The sequence below is a fragment of the Oryza brachyantha genome, chromosome 5 (assembly GCF_000231095.2).
Source record: "Oryza brachyantha chromosome 5, ObraRS2, whole genome shotgun sequence".
Classification (NCBI taxonomy): domain Eukaryota; kingdom Viridiplantae; phylum Streptophyta; class Magnoliopsida; order Poales; family Poaceae; genus Oryza; species Oryza brachyantha.
Genome location: NC_023167.2, coordinates 20,174,173 through 20,194,400, shown reverse-complemented (window position 1 = coordinate 20,194,400; position 20,228 = coordinate 20,174,173). Strand labels below are relative to the sequence as shown.

Below are 20,228 nucleotides of genomic sequence, written 5' to 3'. Positions count from 1 at the left end.
GTTCCTTGATTGTTATAGTTCCTTGATGTTAGCTGCTTTTGCCCTCCGAGGGTCTTAACTGCAAGCCGCAAAATCCAAATATTGGTGACAGCATCTATATACAAGAATAGTGTGGCAACTGTTTTTTTGGGTTCCCTAAGCCACCCTCAAAATTGTTTCAGCCCGAAAACAATGTAGCGATATGATGATATTCCTCGGAATTTAATTTGCAATGCATTTGCAGGCAAACATTCTGTGATTCGTCCCCCTTGCGTGATATGTTGTACGCTAGAACAACGCTGGTACTGTAGGTTGGCCCACTGTGTAGCTGCTTGGTGATCCACCACCTAGGACGCTCGCGTTCCCCCAACCCCACTCCACCGCCCGCTGGCTGGTGAATTTCTTTTAAAGTATTCCTCTGACAAAATTGTGTCATTCTTCTTGAATGGTATGGCTGCATATGGTTTTTCTATAATCGAATTACCTCAACTAAGATTTTTTTAAAAAAACGGAGGGTAACAATTAACAAAACTATGCAATTGTGTGCTTGAGCTTGGTTGATCGTTTGATTTTCAAGTTCCCTTGCGTATACAAAATCTCCGGATGCAATCTTTTGCCGATTTCATTTGTTTGCCCCTTTACTTTGAGTTTGTGTACCTGAACATTGGTATTGTGGATTGACCACTGATGTATTGGAGTGACAGTAGAGCACCATATATTTATTAAACAGAAGGGCCCACATGAACTCGACAGAGAAGCCGTTTCAGTTTGTTCGCATCTGTCCATAGCCGTCCTCCTTTCCTTTTCACCTCAATCTAATCTAAAATTTAAAGTTAATTTTGGTGTTTTTTTCATCAAAGTTTATTTTCTAACTTTGGTTTTTAAATTGCTGAGCATAGGTATATAAAAGATTTATTCATAGATTATTTTTTTTACAAATAAGTTGTTTGACTTTTTTCATAAAAAACATGAATTTCTAGGTTTAAATCTAGACATGCATGTTCATATCCCAACTCAAAAGTTAATTTTTCTGAGACAAGTAGTCCACAAGTAAATAGCCTAAACAGTGGAAATGTGGAATCTTGATCCGCATGTCTTATCTAATAAAATTCGGAAGTGAGGACAAAGAGAGCTAACAACAGCTTTGCAGTTCTACGTGATTGCCTACATGACCTCAGCAGCTGGCTGCTATTCTCTTCACCAGTTCAGCCACCTTGTTACACACCAAGAATTTACTTTTAACAGTTCAAGTTCCACACTAACAAAATGATACTGCAAACAAGACAACCAGCCGTCCTCTCGTCAGCCGCTGTTCCAGGCGCTCTATTAGTCGTACTCTCTTATCCGTCGTCTGTTCTATGGCGTCAAGTGAAACAAAATGGTGCTGCAAACAAGACAACCATAACACCAGGGTTACAGACCAGATTAAAGAAAATTAGGGAAACTAGAGGTTGTATGCACTGCAGTCATCACCCTTCAGCCACTCCACAGACAAGACATCAACTAAACCGTAACCATTGGAAATGAGCGCAGATCAAGACAAGACGTTTTTCTTGACCCATGGCCTTCCACGGGACTTTTAACCAAAGGTAGAGTTTTATTTTAGCTGTATTGCCATGACATTTTGCTTATAAAAAGAATTGCAGCCTCAAATTTTTGCTTCTGTTTATGCTTACAAGCTAAAAATTTGAATCTTCAACCTTAAATTTGAAGTTGATTTTGTTTTTTTATCGTAACTTATTTTTCAGACTTTGCTTTTAGATTAGTAAGAACACGTATATAAAAATTCTATTAATAAATTATTATATTGCAAATACGTGTTTCACTCTTTTCCTAAAAAAGCCAAAAGATCATGGTCAAGCCAAGAGATGGGATGAGGAAAAATTAGCAGCGGTTGATGTACCTGCAACATCACAAAAGCAGTATGTTCTCTGCTCCCATGGTAGAAGTGGATAAATTCAGTCAAAGGCCGGGTCACACTGCCATTCAAATGCAGAAAATTGTGGATATCACCTCAAGAGAAAGTGAAAAGCACTATAAGATCCAAAGGAAAAGAAGAATAAAAGCACTATAAGCTTCTAAATTTGACGAGTAATGCATACCGATTTGTTGGAAAGTCGGTCTTTTGGATGATGGTACTTGCAGTTCCTCTGGAATTTACAAGAGCCATGCCTCATGTAGTAGAAACACTCCAGTTCACCAGGCCTTTCAGGATACAGTGCGTGTTCTGTGTGCTCCTCTTGCTTAGGAACAGTCTCTTCTGATGGATGACAACCATTTGAAAGTCTATCTTTAGGATGATGAAATATACATGCAGACCAGTACTTGCATTTCCCAAACTGCATGTAGTACCGGCAGTCTGGTTGTCCAGGTCTCTCTGGATACTGGTCTTGCTGGTACATATGGTCTTGTAGTTTGATTTTGCTTGCCGGATGGTGTTCCTTAGGAGCAACTGGCCCTTTGATATCTTTTGGGCTCCACCTGCTTGGAATTGAACCCTTCAAATGATGGAACTTACATTCTACACCAAATTTACAGTACCCATTTTTCATATAGAAGGGGCATTCTGGCTCACCAGGTCTCTCCGGATGTTCCACCAGTTCTTCTCCCTGCCTGTCTTTGGAATGGTGATATTTGCATGCCGATGCAAATTTGCAATCACCAAATCTCATATAAAAAGGACATTCTGGCCTTCCAGGCCTCTCAGGATAGTCCACATGTTTCTGCTTGCACAAAGCTCCACCCAAACTATCTGCTGAATGGCATCCATTGGACTTATCTGAAGCAGCTGATGATCTATTAGTGAATCTGTCTTTAGAATGGTCATATTTGCATGCTGATGCAAATTTACAATCACCAAATCTCGTATAGAAAGGGCATTCTGGTCTTCTTCCAGGCCTCTCAAGATAGTTCACATGTTCTTGCTTGCCCAGAGCTCTACCTGTACTATCTGCTGAACAACCACTGGAATCATCTGAAGCAGCTGTCCAGTTTATATCCTACATGATGCAAACGAAACAAATAATTATTAAAAGGAAAACACAGACAGTAACGTGTGTCTAGAGCAGTACCCAACTGAAGTCACAAAAATGCAGCAGCAATATCTCATTCCAAGACAACTAAGGCCCCGTTCGTTTGAGAAGTCAGGACGAGCTACTCCCTCGTTTATCGTAAGCACGCTTCTCAAACTGCTAAACAGTACCATTTTTTGGAAAAACAGTTCTATATAGAAGTTTATTTAAAAATCAAATAAATCCATTTTTCAAGTGTATAATAGATAATACCTAATTTATTATGTACTAATGACATGCCACATTCTCCATGCCACCAATCATCTCAGCCAAATAGCCTAAACGAATGGGAACTAATATGGCTCTTATCTCATGAAAACTAATTGCTAGGTCCAACCATGCATAGCTCTTCTTTGATGTTTCTCCTACATGCAAAACTAATTACCTCATGAAAACGAGTGTTATCTCATTTTTAAAACCTATCATGCACAAATGGTACTGAAAATCTCAAACAAAGTAGTTTGTATATTATGTGATCACCTGGCACCAAGCTACTGATTTGTATTATCCATGTCAATAAAAAACACATATACTAAATGAAAAAAGTGAGCATTAGCCACTAAAATGAATTTGGGATACAGTATGCCAGCTATCACATTGCCTACTTTTAAGGTTCAGGACAACCTTAACATCTATGACTGCTATTCTTGCAGTAATAGTCATCAGATACACTTCTTTAGTTGGAATCTTTTACATATAGTTCGCAAGGTGTGTGAACTCTCACTAGATCCAACAAGCTACAATAAAGGAGACATATTAAGATGGTCTTTCTAGAGCAATTGATAGGTTCCAACATAGAGTTGCTTACTACCTTAAGACTGAAGGAGCAGTATAACCTGGTTTGCACTATAAAGTGTAAACATCCAAAAGAGACTATCTAAATTATGCATGGTTAGCATAATATAGACAGAAAAAGTGTGTACCTTGTTTACTTTCATCACCTTTTCTTCTGTACTAGGAGGCACCTTTTCTGGAGGTAAAAGCATCCGAAGTATGTTTGGAGGAAGGACCATTGACACCGATGATTTTTTATCTGAGGCCACATGACTGGAAGATCTCTTGAAGTATGATGTGTCATCTGAGGTTGTATAGTCAGAAGAAATTATGTATGATATGCCAACAAATGTTGCATGGTCATAATTCTCCAAGTATGATGTGTCACCTGGATTTGCATGGTCATGAGATTTCTTTGAGAGTGCTGAAGATGGAAAGGCATCATCATCCCACCCAGTTGGTGGGTCAAACTGGGAATCAATGACTTGCTCTGGATGGTTGAAGTGACATTTCTTCCCATAGCTGCAAGTACCATTACGCATGTAATAACTGCAATTCCTTGCTCCCTGGAAAATGAACCTATCATGGGTTAGAATTAATTTCAGAAACTTCCGAAGGTGGCTAGACGGTAAAATCATACTTCTATAATTGGGAGGCCAACGCGATTCAGCTCAAGAATTCCGGTAGCTCCATAATTTTCTTGCTCAGAGGGAAAGCTTGAAATATCCGGCTTTGCTTTAAGCTGCAGCAATGGCAGCACATGTCAACAGAAAACTAAAATCATCATATAGCTCACCAAAAAAAAACTAGAGCAATAGGCAAAAATAAAACAATATAAGTGGTATAATCGGGTTTTCAAATCCCACTTCATTTATTCATACAAAATTAAATTATCCAAATCATGTCCTGTTCATACAGGGACCAAACAAAAATAGGGCAGACTGAATATTTAGGCAAAGAAAAAGACACATCAAATGCCATGAATCTACAATAAGCATAGAGTGTGCAAGAGTGTGTTTTCATAGTATTGAACACTACCATTTGTTGCATTATGCACCCATCAGATAGGAAGAGAGAAGGAAAAGCACACAGTTTGCTACATATTAAAAAAATTTACTTGCAGTGCTAATAAAAATTGCAGTTATGAACGATGCAGTGATTAATAAACCTCTTTTTTGAAAAGAAATAAGGATATGGGAATGGTGTTGGTTTTACCCGTGGATGATTGAAGTTGCATGACAACCCATACGAGCAACTTCCGGTTGATAGATAAAAATGGCAGTTCAGTTTGCCAGGCCTTTGTGGGTACGCAACACAAACCTTAACATTCTCCTTGACCATTCCCCAGCCGCTGACATTGTCATTTAACGTGATTAAATCCTCAGAAAATGAAATGGCATTTGTACCTACAGAAGCTGCCACGTCAATAGCAAGATCATCCTCAGTCGTGTCCCATTCATGACAGACATGGTCCACGACCTCCATGTTATCTTGAATAGCAAACTTGCCTTTGCTTGCAACCTGTTCATTACCAACTCTTTGCTCGAACATTTTCCCCTGATCCTGGAAAGCAATCACATCTTTGGTTATTCTTGGTTCATCATTGATGCTTAGTTCAGCCAAATTTTCATCTATGACACCTTGCTCTTCCACCTTATGTCCCTCTACAACCTTCTCATTCTTGCTTGTTCTCAATTCATCATTTCCACATTGTTCCATTGCCTCCTCCTGATCTTTCATGGCAATGTCCTCTTTGCCAATGCCATCTTGCTCCACCGCCTTCTCTTCCACAGGCACAACATTGTTGACCTTGGTAGCGTTTGCTACGTCACCTGCACATTGCTCCACCGCATTCTCTTGATCTTCAGTAGAAGAATATGCACCCCTCTCATAAATGGCACCTTGCTCAGAAACCCGATCTTCCAGAGCATTATAATTTTCAGTTCCTTCCAGCTCATCATTGGTGCATTGCACCAATGTCATCTCTTGATCTTCAACAGCAATGTCACCCATAGCTTCAGCAAATTCGTCGGTGATACTTTGCTCCACCATTGTTGAGTCTTCCACAACATTATTGTTCTCAGTTGTGCGCAGTTTACCAATGATGCATTGCTGCAGTGCCCTCCTTTGATCCTCAACCCTTTCATCAATGACACTTTGCACCACCAACACCTGATGATCCATAATAATATTATCCTTGGTTACTCTCGGCCCATAACTGGCGAATTGCTCCATCACCTGCTCTTGATCCTTAATAGCAACACAATCTGTCGTTTCACTCCTTTCACGGATGACACCATGTTCCACCTCCTTCACTTGATCGTCAACAGCGATGCCATCCACGGTTTCACCACTTTGGTCAATCAGATCATGCTCCACCACCTCCAGGTATCCCATAGCATAGTTATCCATTGTTCCCCTAAATTCACCGCTGACAGAGTTTTCCACTGCCTTGTTTTGGTCCTCAACAGCAATGTCTTGTGTGGTTTGACCCCTTTCTTGAATGACGTCTTGCTGAACCAGCACCAGCTCCTGAAACTCCAAAGTATTTCCATCTTTGATCGCACCTTGATTGTCAGTGGTGCCCTGTTGATCCACCATGCCATGATCTTGGGGCAAATTACCATCCATGGCCTCTTCTAGTTCATGGCGCTGCTCCACAGTCTGCACTTGATGTTTGAAAGGTGCAGCGCTACCTTGCCTGATGACAGTCTTCTCCCAGGCTTGAGGGTGAAGCATCTGCGGTGGTTGGGCAGCAGCAGTAGTAGGCACGGTTGCAAGCTGTAGTGGTTGAATGAGGTGAGGCTGAGCGCATTGAAAAGGGAGGGTGTCGAGAGCATGCGCCAGGTCCCTAAACCCAGTGACGGCGTCGTCGGGGTGGAGCAGCAAGCTGAGGCCGAGAGGCGGAGGCGGGTTTTGAGGAAGCGGCGGCTGTGCGAGGGTGATGGCGGAGAGAGTGCGGGTGAGGGACATGGAGGAGAGAAGCCTCCTCCCGATGGCAAGGGGTCCTCCAGAACCAGAGGTGGAGGCGGCGAGTAGTTGGTCCTCCTCCTCCTCCTCCTCCTCCATAGGCATCGAAGAGTCCTGCGAAAGGAGTGGTTTCCCCGCGGCAACAGCATCGTCGTCGTCCATGGCAGAGGCGGCGGCGGCGGCGGCGCGGGAGAGGAAAACCTTAGCCCTAGAGCCCACAAGTTTTGGCGATCACTAGTACTAGTACTCTTCTTGTCTCCTGCTCTGCAGCCTCTCGCGTAGGAGACGAGGCAAAAGCAATTCCAGAGAAGAGGCTTCCCTCGTAAGCCATGTGAAGAGAGTGCACCATTAGCACTACAACCCCTCGCTAATCCACTATTCACACACAGCACACTATGGTGGTGGTGTTGTTTAGATGAAGAAAAAAAGTGTCACGTCAAATATTTGATCGGACGTCAGAAGGGGTTTTGGACACGAATGAAAAAACGAAGTTCACGGCTAGCCTATAAACCGCGAGACAAATCTTTTGAGTCTAATTAATCCGTCATTAGCACATGTTGGTTACTATAGCATTTATGGCTAATCATGGGCTAATTATGCTCAAAAGATTCGTCTCAAGATTTCTTTCATAACTGTGCAATTAGTTTTTTGGTTCATCTATAGTTAATGCTTTATTTAGGTGTCCAAAAATTCGATGTGATGTTTTTGAAAAAAAATTTTAGGAACTAAACAAGGCCTATGCTGCCATGCTGCTGCTTTCTTAGGCCATTTAGGCTCTGTTTAGTTCCCAAAAATTTTCACCCAAAAATATTATAATAATCTTTGGATACCTAAATAGAGTATTAACCATAGATAAAACGAAAAACTAATTACACAGCTATGTGAGAAATCGTGAGACGAATCTTTTGAGCCTAATTAGTACATGATTAGCCATAAGTGCTACAGTAACCCACATGCGCTAATGATGGATTAATTAGGCTCAAAAGATTCGTCTCGCGGTTTCTATGCCAGCCGTGAAATTCGTTTTTTCATTCTTATCCGAAAACCCCTTCCGACATCCGGTCAAACGTCTGATGTGACACATAAAAAATTTCATTTCACCAACTAAACACCCCCTTAGTTCGCAATTAAAAATTTTTAGGTGTCACATCGGAGTCAGATGTTTGACCGGATGTCAAAAGGAGGTTTTGGACACGAATAAAAAATAAATTTCATAACTCATCTGGAACCACGAGACAAATCTTTTGAGTCTAATTAATCCGTCATTAGCACATATGAGTTACTATATTACTTATGGCTAATAATTAATTAGGCTCAAAAGATTCGTCTTAAGATTTCCCCCTGACTATGCAATTAGGCCCTATTTAGTTCGAAAAAAACTTTTTCCAAAAACATCACATCGAATTTTTGGACACCTAAATAAAGCACTAAATATATATAAACATTAAAACTAATTACACAGATATGAGAAAAATGGTGAGACGAATCTTTTGACCATAATTAGTACATGATTAGCCATAAGGGCTACAGTAACCAGCATGTGCTAATAACGGATCAATTAGACTCAAAAGATTCGTCTCGTGGTTTTCGGGCGAAATCTAAAATTTGTTTTGTAATTAAACTGCGTTTTAAATGTATGATCATATGTGTTGATGTGATATCTCTTCCAAAAATTTTCCCCATCTAAACGGGGACTTAGTTTTCTTTTTCATCTATACGTAGGTGTTCAAAGATTTGATACGATGTTTTTAGGAAAAAAAATTAGAAACTAAACGTGCCCTTATTATTATATACCCCCGGCACTATCCTCCTTTTACATCACCTAGCCTATTTACAAAATTCAATCATTTTCTCGTAACTCTTCAACACTACAAACAAATTATTTACTATTGCAAACTTCAATTTTAAATTCCAAATATTTTCTCAAAATACAGCTATAATTCCTTTAACAAAAAATATGTCAATTAGGAGTTTGAAAAACATGTGCATTATTCCATTTCATTAAAAAAACACAACCAGCAATTTCTAATTATTTACAACAACTTTCTAGACTCCTAAAAGGATTTTTTGCAAAAAAAATGTTATAATTTTTTTAATAATTTTCTACAACAACTTTTCAAATTTGTAGGATTTAATCCATCTATCTATACACTCAAATGATTATCACAGAATCAGACAATCATGACTCCAGCACCCATATTTGATTTAGAATGTTAAGGGGTTTATTATCATGAATCATCAACTTTATTACAATGATAAATTAAATATTACCCCCTCTATTGTTGACACTGCTAAATTTTTGAATCTATGTTTAATCATTCGTATTATTCAAAATTTTTGAGCAAATATGTAAGATTATAAGTCATTTTTAAAGTTTAGTAATAAATCAAATCATAACAAAACTAATTAATAAATATATAAATTATTTCGATAAGACGAATGGTCAAAATGAACCCAAAAGTCAACAATTTCAATAAAAAATGGAGGAGTAATAATAAAATTAAAAATAGCTAAACGCAAAATGGTTCAGGCAATGCACTACAGTTTTTTTTTTTTGAGAAAACGTAATTTTCAAAGCATGGAGCAAACAATATCATCCTAGAAATTTTAAATTTATCCAGGGGAACAAACACACGTTGATTTTTTTTTTTCAGGGAACTTTAGTTCTATAGCATCAGAAGTTCATGAATTGGAAATATAGCACTAAGGTTCCTGCTCACTTTAATTGCACTGTCGATATGTGGGCATATCCATGCATAGAGAGATGTAGGCATATCCAACGAGACTTTGTTTGGATGGGAATAAACTTTTTAGCCCCGTGTCACATCGGATATTTGGACACTAATTTAAAGTATTAAATATAGACTAATAAAAAACTAATTTCATAAATGAGAGCTAATCCACGAAACGAATTTTTTGAGCCTAAATAATCCATAATTAGCAAATGTTTACTGTAGCATCACATAGGCTAATTATGGATTAATTGGGCTCATTAGATTCGTCTCACAAATTAGTCCAAGATTATGGATGATTTTTATTGATAATCTGTGTTTACTATTTATAATAAATATCTAAACATCCGATGTGACTAGGGGCTAAACTTTAGCTCCTAGAAATAAACACCCCCGTATATTATCTTTATGGGTACGCTCACTCAATTATCCCTTAGTGTTTGACTCATATATCATTGATAAAACATATGATTCTTGGAGGGATTGTTCGTGGGTTAGATAGCCCTTTTAGTAACCTTTTTATAGAGTCCAAGAACATCAAAATCAAACATTCTAGTTAGTTTATGGGTTAAGATACCATCGTTTTGCTAACTATCGGTGGTGCTGAATTGACCTGTGGGCGGAACCCCCAGACTGCATGGGGTGTTCTAGATGAGTTTTGGACTTAGCAACGGGGTGCTAGTCGGACTAAGTCCATAGGGCTGGTCAGACCGGGAGTTTACATCTCAACGTACGATCGATCAAGGATCAATTTAGTGCAGCTGTTGACATAAAAAATATGCTTGCTGACGTGTCATATATAAAGGCTTGAGAGTCTCTTCTTAGATCACTTCAGTGCAGGACCTAAATTCTAGAATGCGTGGGTGTGTCAGTTAGTTTGATCCTGCAACTGACAAGATAAAGAATAAAACAAGTCGATCGGTTATCAAGCCGATAGGTAACACAAAATCCAGTCAATCGGATGTTGATGTAGTAGCGTTTAACCGATAGGCTAATCCATCGGTTGTTAAAAGCTTGAATTGACTAGAAACTTGATAGAAATATGCTCGAATAATTAAATAAACAATAAATAATGTGTTACGATCAGCTAAAACCAACTTACATGAAATCCTCATAAGCCGATACAACATGAATAAACACTAATCTAAATAAATCAAGCCGATTGGTGTATCAGCAGTAAAGTAAAGCAATCAACTACTCCGTTGATATGAATATAACAAGCATGCATGTTATGAAAGATCATTGGCTATAAATGGCTAACAGTCGACCAAGATCTATAAAATATCTAGCCTGACTTACTAGGAATAACCATAGAGACAGTTCAAGACTATGCCTACAATGTTAGGATAGATAATAAATGGATCTAGATGGCTACCAAGTAGATGAGTTGATGACTGATAACTTATCGGCTCGTACTCCGATAAAACAATCAGAAAAATACATCGACCCGATACAAACTATTTGATAAATGCAATCGAACAGATCGGACTGAATCGAGATATTATTAGATTGAATATGCCAAATATCAAATATCAAACCAACATAGATCACCCAAAGTGTTCGACCAGATTAACTCAAGATATGAAAGTAACCTAAGCCGAAACTGATACGATAACTAGCAACCGTACAAACAGATTAGAAGATCGGACCGAATCAAGACAGTTCTAATATAGCCGATACGATTACCGTGGCCAGCGAAACGTAGGACTTACCCCTCCTTCGGAGATCTGAGATGATGCAGCCCCGCGTCAGGTGCCAAGTTCCACCAGTTGAAACCTCGGTGAAGATGGTGATGATGCGCCGAGAGTAATTGATCTATATTGTAGAAGTAGACGTAGATGATTTACAATGACCCCAAACACATATTTATATCCATGGGTGGATACGAGTCCATATCGAAAACAACACACGATTCTTAATAGATAAAAGGAAATAACAAATCCTATTTGGACTCTATCTCTGATTCCTATTGAATACGACATTGTTTTCTAATAGATAAAAAATAATAAGTCCCGATCAAACTCTAACTCTCTTAGAGATAAAGTAAAATCCTAAACTAACCCTAATTAATAGATAAAATTACGCCGCATGCTTTGGTCTTCACGATTCCCTGTTGAATTCGAACTCTTCCGGATAAAATTTTCAGCGGTGATTGCGCCTCTCCTTATCCGAATCGAATAAGAAATTTTACCATATTTTGGTGTTAATAGCACCTCAACAACTTTTTTGAACCATTGGACTAGCCCCCAGTTGGATTGACCACTTGCTTGCGGTCAGACCGGGTGTGGCCTAAGTTGAGGGGTTTCACCCCCAATGGCTAGTTTTGGTGTGTGGGAGTATAAATAGCCCACCACCAGCAAGGAGCAACTCTTGGCATTTCATTGTATCATCTTGAGCCCTTGCAAAAACTCTCACGCCCTTGTACACTTAGATTATTTGGTGAGGTATTGAAGAGTGAGTTAAGTCAATCCAAGTACATTGCTTTATTATTAGAGCTAGTATGGCACTTGATCATCCTTAACAATCAACTTGTTACTCTTGGAGGTTGCTAGCTCCTAAATAACTTGGAGGAGTTTATTTGGTAACCCCTCCAAAGAAGATCGTGGAGGAGACTTGATGGTTGATTGTGAGTGGCTTGGTATTCATCATCTCTAGAGTAGAGGAAGAACAATCCCTAGTGACATGGCTTGTGTAGACCACTTCAGGACTAATTCCTATCTTGCCCGTGTCTTGGCAAGAAGGTTTGAAGGCTTGATGGTTTGAGTCGTGAAGTATTTACTTTGGAGTATTGGAATATTGTCATACTATTGAGAGGGATTCAAAGTCGATGTGTTCGAGTATGCCTTGGTGCTCAAATTGACCTTGTTTAGGTTTGGTTGGTTAGCCCTCTGAGTGAGCTTTCCATAGAGTCCAAGATCGTAAAAAACGGACTCATGAGCAAAGAGTTATGCCTGATTTACTTGAGTAACATCGGAAGTTCTGTTAATAATAGAAATTTTGTTAATTTCTGTGTAGAGTTCTGTCGAGGAGCATATTCGGTTCGGTTGCATGTCTTAAGAAAAATAATGGAACTTTCCATAGTTTCAATGGAATTTCCGATGTGTAGTAACGACTAGTTTTGAGAGAGGCTGGGGTATATAAACTCCTCCACCGCTCCATCCTTTTGGGGCTACGATTTGTTTGAAGAGAAACATCTATCTAAAGCCAAAGAGCTCACTCTCGTTCCTTTACCTTAGTGGTATGTCTTCGTGAGAGGGATTTGAGAACATGAGAGAGTTGGATTGAGAAATTAAGAAGTTGAGAGCTTGTGAGCTTCACTCCATTTATTTGAGCACTTGACTTTATAGTAAGCAAATTGTCATTGTGTTTGTTACTTTTGGACATTAAGGTTTCCTAGACAGCTCGGAGTTGTCGGTGAAAGGAATTTGCACACAACATTTGTCTTATACTAGTAAGAACTACAAGAGAGTACAAGTACATCATTATAAGAATTTAATTAATGATCAGAGTTTGATCTTAAAGACTTATTATTAAAACCAAAATACACCTTATAAATAATTGAAGAGATAGCAGATGGAGCAGTATATATAGATCGATATAGGGAAGGAATATACGAGATGTAGATAGGTATAGCTAGTAGTAGCTAGAAACAAGATGATGCATGCATATTAATTAATACTATGAATTATTGCAGAATGCAGATAATTAAGATAGAAATTAAAAGCAAGCAAGCAAGCTATATGGAGTGGAGGTGATGGTGAGGGTGAGGGTGGAGGAGTGCAGGTGCAGGTGGTGGTGGGTCGCAGAAGGTCTGGTGCACCTCCATGGCAAGGTCGTCGACGCTGAGGTGGCAGTCAAGGCCGATCTTGAGGACGAAGGAGTAGAGGACGGTGTCGTCCATGGAGGTGATGTTGAGATGGAGCACCTCGAGATGGAGTGTCTCGAGCAGGGCGATGATCCTGACGGCCGGCAGCTGGGCGCGCCTGGACAGCGTGCGCAGCAGCACGTTGGCGCCGGAGATCCTAGCCTCCACGTCGGCCATGGGGGAGTTGCAGCAGGCGGCGAGCTCTGCTACCAGCTGCGGCGCCGGCTTATTACTGTCCTTGGGGGTAAGGGTGGGGGAGATATCGATGACGGCGGCGGATGAGCCGGCGCTGCTGCCGCCGCTGCTGCTGAAGCCGGTCGGAGAGCAGGTAGTGATGAGGGAGCGCGGGCTGGGCGTCGGGCTGGGGCTGCCGCCGGCCGGCGAGATGTGCTGCTGCTGCTGCTGTAGTCTCCGCTTCTTCTGGGCCTCCAGCGACTGCAGCAGCGTCTGCAGCTCCTTGATGAAGTCGATGGCGCCGCCGATGATGGAAGCCTGGTCACCCTGCATGCATGCATGGACGACGATCGATCGATTCATCGTCAGCTAGCTAGCTCCTGCATGCATGATCTCTATATATAGGCATACATGCATACATACATACCCGCTTGATGTAGAAGGCGGGTGTGAGCGAGCGGAGCACCTTGAGGTGCTCGTTCATCTGTCGCCGCCGGTTGCGCTCCACTGCGATGTGCGACATGATCGATCGATCGATATCACGTTAAGGACGACGCCTCCCTCCCTCAGCTCCTAGTATATATAGTACGTACTTCCTAGCTATATATAGCGACTATATGTTTTGGTCGATCGATGATTCATATATATATATATATATATATATATATGCATGAGTCCATCGAATATATATATACGATCCGTAGTTAATTAATTAATTTGCTATACAGTAGCAGTAATACTCCAATATAATTAAGTTGCAGCACCTGTATCTGCGTGCGTGCATATATGTAGTGTTCACGTACGTGCGTATGTATGTGGGCCCACGCACAAGCATGTACACGGTTCGATTATATACATACGTACTACTACGTGACAATGTATTAATGCTCTCCCATCCATCATCGTGTCCCCGTGACTTACTGTATATACGCGCCTCCCCCACCCGCACATAACAATCAGCGTAGGAGTACTCCTTACTACAAGTAAAAAAGTGACTAATTAATGCTCCACTACCTATACATCGACATTCTCGATCGTACGTATGCTCCATGCTGCATGAGTAGATAGCTTTTCCTTTCTGTTTATATCTATACATTAAAATTAAAAATTTTAGTTTTAATTACAGAGTTTTTTCATTACAATTTATTTGTTAGTCTTTGTTTTTATCATTAAAAACGCACATATATATATAATTTTTATTTATATATTATTGTTTTATTGCAAATATATCTTTTGATTTTTTTCTTTAAAAAAATCCAAACAACGATCATGTATATCCTCATCTTTAAGCTATCTGTCGATCATACACGTATGCTTATATATATTGTATGACCTTTTAGTTATATATACATTCATTAAATGATCAATCTATATTATTTATATATTTGTCTATATTTACAAGTGATGACGCCAAATCTAACGTGTCACACATAAAGACCTGAGAACCTTGTCCCACTCTAGTACAGGACCTAAATATTAGACTTAACTAAAAATAGATGTGCTAATCAATTTAACACTACAACCGACGAAATATGAGAGTAAACAATGTTAAACCCAAAGCAATCAATCGGTTTTCTAGCCGATGAACACTTTAGGACATGGTCGATCGTCGAAATCGATGAAATAGTGTGGACAACCTTCGTCGACTGAAATGAAATATAACTCCTAGTGAATTGTGCTATTCATTACGAACAATCTTAAAAGATCAAACCTAACCCAGAGAGTTGAAGACTGAGACAAATGCTAACCGATTCAACTAGTAGCTATATTATTTAAGCATGAGCCAATTCGATTGTTTAGATAGTTATAACACTGAGTACTTGTCCGATCAGTTAGAAGTTAAAGTATGCACAATACTTATCAAGCCGATAATCTTTAATCACGATATTAGAAGATTGAACCGAACCGAGATAGTATAAGATTATGGCTAATGAGAATAAACTGAGACTAGAATTAAGCAACGTTAATCAACAAATGATGGTCTGATGTGACATATCGGCATAAATCTTTAAGCTAAACATATTATTTTGTAAATATTACCATTGTTGAAGACAATCTCGAAAGATCAGACCAAAACGAGATAATATAGAATTAAGATCAACGAAACACGATTTAAATCAGAAACCGGTATGCGTTTAGATATCCCGTCGACAGGTCACATAGATTAATTATTGGCTAAAACTCCAACAAAACGGTTCATATATGTGCACAAGTTGATCAATTATGTCAATCACCAACAAACATAATTGATCGGACTGAACCAAGAAAGAATTAAGCTTGATGTAACCATAGATCAAAACCAATCCAATAACATATACGACCCATGATTCGTAAACTTAAATTAATCTAAACCTGCATGACAGTTTAGATTAACAGAACACAATAACACCATCGAAAAGATTATTTAGAATATCGAACTTAACCGAGGAAGTCCTATCTAATCTAGCCGATGATGTGACAAAGCTGACTTACACCATAAGAGTTTGAACTTAATCAATGCCTTGCTCCGACAGCCCGCTTCGTCGAAAGGGTGTGTCGCGATGCGCCAAATTTTGTATTGATTTGAATCTTTTTTGTTTACTAGGACTGAGAGTCTACATATTTATACCCCTGGATTTAGGATTAACCTTATTGAATATGGATTTGACATGTCTTATCAAATTTTATCTATTATACCATACGAACTCTTATAGGAGATTTCCTAAATATGACATCTAAACCTTAGGACGATTCGGTTCCATTGGTTGTTGCTTACTTGCACTATTCGATTGCCTTTCCATCGATCAATTTTGACCGGGTTGACTCCCTGTCTAATTCATCTTATCTCTAACGGTTGTAGGGGTGGATAACGAGCCAGCTCGGCTCGACTCGGCTCGGTCTGACTCGTTAAGATAACGAGCTGACTCGGCTTGGCTCGGCTCGTTATCATAACGAGCTAAAAACCTAGCTCGACTCGGCTTGTTATAAAGCTCGAGTTGGCTCGTTAGGCTCGTGAGCCATGCATGAAAAGTTAACTTAAACAATTTTTTAATAGATTATACAAGCAAATTTTCAGTTCAAACATGTAAATCATATAAAAATTGTATCTAAATATTAAAGTTTGAACCAACAAATTACATGGTGAACCTATAAAGTATTGAACACCTGCTTTTCGGGGTGAAATCAATGAATGCCGGTGAATCGCGTATCTTTTGTCTAGCTCGTTAGGCTCGCGAGCATCTCACAAGCCAGCTCGAGCTGGCTCGTTATCTCTAACGAGCTAAAATGCTAGCTCGGCTCATTAGAAAAATGAAACGAGCCGAGCTGAGCCGAATTTGTCACGAGTCGAGCGAGCTAACGCGCCACGTGCTTTCTGTCCACCCCTAAATGGTTGTTAATGTCAATTTTTGTTGTTAAAAATTAGGATCCATATGAATTTGTCTAGTAGTAATATGAAATGAAGGTGGTACATCTCAATATATTAACATGTTGTGACATTATATTGGTTGTGACTTATAGATTGGGAACCCGATACTAGCCAAACTATCATGTAGTGTTGTTTCATCTATTGAAGAGAAAAACATTTTCATTAATTAGTCAAATGTTTCACCTTATCTGTTTAAAATGTTTGAAAAAAAGGTGTAACATTCACAACACTGATTGTAACATAAAAAACCACCGTGTAAAACATCATAGAAAATAAACTAACATATTATGGGTGTAGTAGAGGACATCATATTGGTAGGGGCAGTTCTAGGGTACTCCAAGTGGTCCCTAAATTAGGTCCAAATCCTCTGTAAACATGTCACGTTGAACTAATTATGTTGTATTTACTTTTAGGCTCGGTTTGTGGATTTATATGTTACGACATATTATTATTATACTAGATGGTACCTCACACTTTGTTGCGGGATATATAGATGAATATATGTTAAACATGTTGAAATAATACATGAATATACTTAATTCAGTATACATGGATGAATACAAGTCAAATAAGTTGAAATAATGAATGAATATAAGTTGAAATATTATGAAAATAATAAAGATGATGATGATTTGATATTGTTGCATATTAATCTTTAGAATCTAAAATTATATATGATGTAGTATGATTACGTGAACCTTAAATATAATAGTTGCTAATGAGTTATGACATGTTATGTTTGCATGTGGAGCTTATGTAGCATGTTTGTATGGGCTTTAAATATAATAGTTGCTATTGGATGATAACATGACATGTGTGTATGTTGAGCTTTATGAAATTTTAGAGCATAGAGTTGTTAAGGCGAAATTTTGATAGTCGTTAGCATTTTGACCGTTGAACGGTTGCGGTAGAATCGGAAACCAATACGATCATGAAGGTTTCTGTAAATGGCAAGCCAATACATATGTGGAAAATCATTGATGGTTTCCAAAATAGGGTCGTGTATAGTTTCCTTAGGTTTGTTAATTCGTTTTCATATTAACGTAGATTTCTTACTGGTTGCATATAACCGGAATCAAACTCGTTTTGCCCATGGGTATTAATATGTATGCTATGAGTTTTCTAAATTCATAATCAATCTCAATACAATTGCGATGCATCACTACCCTAGTTCGTAGTTTTCGCTGGAGCGAGCTCTCAACTGGGCTACATCGATTAAGCACACATGTAAGTTCTCGACATATATTGGTTTTATCGATGAGATCAAGACTTTCTTGGTTCAGTCCAACATTTTGTTCAATCTTGTATAACCGCTGGTTATTATATCAGTTTTAATTCAAGTTAGCCTTGTATATTGGGTCTCTCTGGGTTAATTGATATGCAATCTTATAAGTTAGATTAAGACTTTCTTGGTCTAGTCCAATATTTTGATCAATATATGCCTTTTCCTGTCAATCTTTCTAGTTTGATCTATGTTATATTTATTTCCTGAGTTGTACCGATCAATCACTTTGAGTACTTTAATCAGTTAAATAATTGATGTTTGTTATTCTTATCTTATACAGTCTAACCTGGTTCGACCTATAAGATTATTTTGATCAAACATTGGTTATTAATTTAGGGCCTGTTTGGGGAGCTTTAGATTTTGAGAAGCAGCTGCTTGGTAGCCAGCTTCTGAGAATCTAGAAAAACTCCTAAACCAGCTTCTCCAGATTCTAGATTCTTAGTTCATTTTCCAGAATCTGTAACTACAGATTCTCAGAAGTTGTGAACCGTTTGGGGCAGCTTCTAGCAGAAGCAGCTACTGGGAAAAACTGCAGCTGGGAGAAGCTCCCCTAAACATGCTCTTAGTTTATCTTACTCCATGTTTCATCGGAGTTTCAGCTGATGAGTTATCTCGTCATCACACATATCTTAGTCATCGGCTCGTTAGATTGATAGATAAGTAGCCTTACTAAGGCTTTCCATCAATCTTACTTAGGCATAACCTTATACAGTTATATTGCCTTGATCCAGTCCGATCAATCAAGTTTATATTAAATTGACTTGATTGACCGACAAGGTGGATCTATATTTGTTCATACTAACTATAACCGATGACTGCCAGTATAACCTGATTAATTAGTCTTGATTTATTAATGTTCTACTTTATTTTTATTAGGCATAAACTCACGAGCCTATACTGTCTCGGTTGAGATTGTTCCTAATAAAATAGATTGAAATTAATTGCTAGCTAGCTCTATCTATTATAACTATTATAAAGCCGACCAATGTATAACTGCACTTTTAGATCAATCGCTTGATCATCACATCAATCGTTAGCCCCGGGGCGGCTGATTGACTTTAAGTTTATTTTTCTCCTTATCAATTACATGGTCAAATTGATTAGCACGTCTTGAACCAAAATATTTAGGACCTACACAGAAGTTAAGCAAATCTTCCATTCATATAGCATGTCAAGTGCAGATTTTTTATCAACAAAAATAGATCCAACCAATAAAATACTTGGACACTACATGTTGGTGAGCCTATAGGCTGACCCTATAGGCTTCTCACTCATTGCTCCAAAGGGAAGGGAAAATGGAAAAGGAAACGGAGAGTACCCGGGTATGTTTAAGTATAGGAGAAGTGGCACGTAATTTTTTATGTCAAATGAATCGATCGACGGTAAGTAACAACGAAAAATATTTTCATAAACATGCTTAGTAAACGCTAACAAAATAATTTTAATTTTTTTTATAGAAAAGTTGTTTTAGAAAATATTTTTATTTTAATTATTTGTACGCTAACATCTTACCTCATGCTACGTATACTCCTCTTTGTCGACCTATCTCTCTCGGGCTCACCATAAATGCAATTTCCACTGCCGATTCTGTCCCGTCCGAAAGGGAAAAAGCTATGGAATAAGTTCGTTTTAGGTCCTTCATGTTAACATGTTAAAATCATCCATCAAACCTAATACTAGAAATGTTTGACCCCCAACTCATAAAAACCATGCGAAAAAGGTCCCCAGAGAGTATATGAGGATGGTTTCACCTACGTGACATACTATTCAACTTGTAGGACCAACCTATAAGTCAAATAAAAAATAAAAATAAAAATTCCCTTTGCTCTCCCCTCCCTCTCCATCGTCTCGCCACCATCTAGGCGGAGGCCCGCGTCTCGACGCCACGCCCACGAGCCACCAGCGTCATGCGCGCCGTAGAGGGTGGGGAGCTTCCTCTGCCACTCAGGCATCTTGGCGTGCTGCGCCGTGT

The 20,228-nt window shown here is 38.9% G+C and overlaps 2 protein-coding genes across 3 annotated transcripts; both read right to left on the bottom strand.

Moving 5' to 3' along the window:
* Positions 1-992: 992 nt before the first annotated feature.
* LOC107304222 lies at positions 993-6,444 on the bottom strand. Of its 2 annotated transcripts, none has more exons than XM_015837388.1 (7): positions 5,040-6,444; positions 4,465-4,566; positions 4,213-4,390; positions 3,974-4,128; positions 2,082-2,978; positions 1,883-1,958; positions 993-1,363 (listed from the first exon to the last, which is right to left on the bottom strand). In XM_015837388.1, exons 1-6 carry the CDS (start codon positions 6,423-6,425, stop codon positions 1,938-1,940), a joined length of 2,739 nt encoding a protein of 912 aa, XP_015692874.1. In that variant the 5' UTR covers positions 6,426-6,444; the 3' UTR covers positions 993-1,363; positions 1,883-1,937. The 2 variants fall into 2 exon arrangements, with proteins under 2 accessions (XP_015692874.1, XP_015692875.1); XM_015837389.1 differs by lacking the exon at positions 993-1,363 and having other exon boundaries at positions 2,082-2,460; positions 2,555-2,978.
* Positions 6,445-13,112: 6,668 nt separating this feature from the next.
* On the bottom strand, positions 13,113-14,088 carry LOC102708160 (transcription factor MUTE). The gene is made up of 2 exons (XM_040524680.1): positions 13,993-14,088; positions 13,113-13,892 (listed from the first exon to the last, which is right to left on the bottom strand). The coding sequence occupies exons 1-2, from the start codon at positions 14,086-14,088 to the stop codon at positions 13,263-13,265; spliced, it is 726 nt and encodes a 241-aa protein (XP_040380614.1). The 3' UTR covers positions 13,113-13,262.
* Positions 14,089-20,228: the final 6,140 nt, after the last annotated feature.

Coding starts and splice junctions, on each gene's coding strand:
- LOC107304222 (XM_015837388.1), bottom strand. CDS start 6,425: ATGGTGGATCAACAGGGCACCACTGACAATCAAGGTGCGATCAAAGAT. Junction 4,129..4,212: donor TCATGACCATGCAAATCCAG/GTGACACATCAT, acceptor ATACAACCTCAG/ATGACACATCATACTTCAAG. Junction 2,979..3,973: donor AGGTGATGAAAGTAAACAAG/GTACACACTTTT, acceptor TGCATCATGTAG/GATATAAACTGGACAGCTGC.
- LOC102708160 (XM_040524680.1), bottom strand. CDS start 14,088: ATGTCGCACATCGCAGTGGAGCGCAACCGGCGGCGACAGATGAACGAG. Junction 13,893..13,992: donor CCGCCTTCTACATCAAGCGG/GTATGTATGTAT, acceptor GCATGCATGCAG/GGTGACCAGGCTTCCATCAT.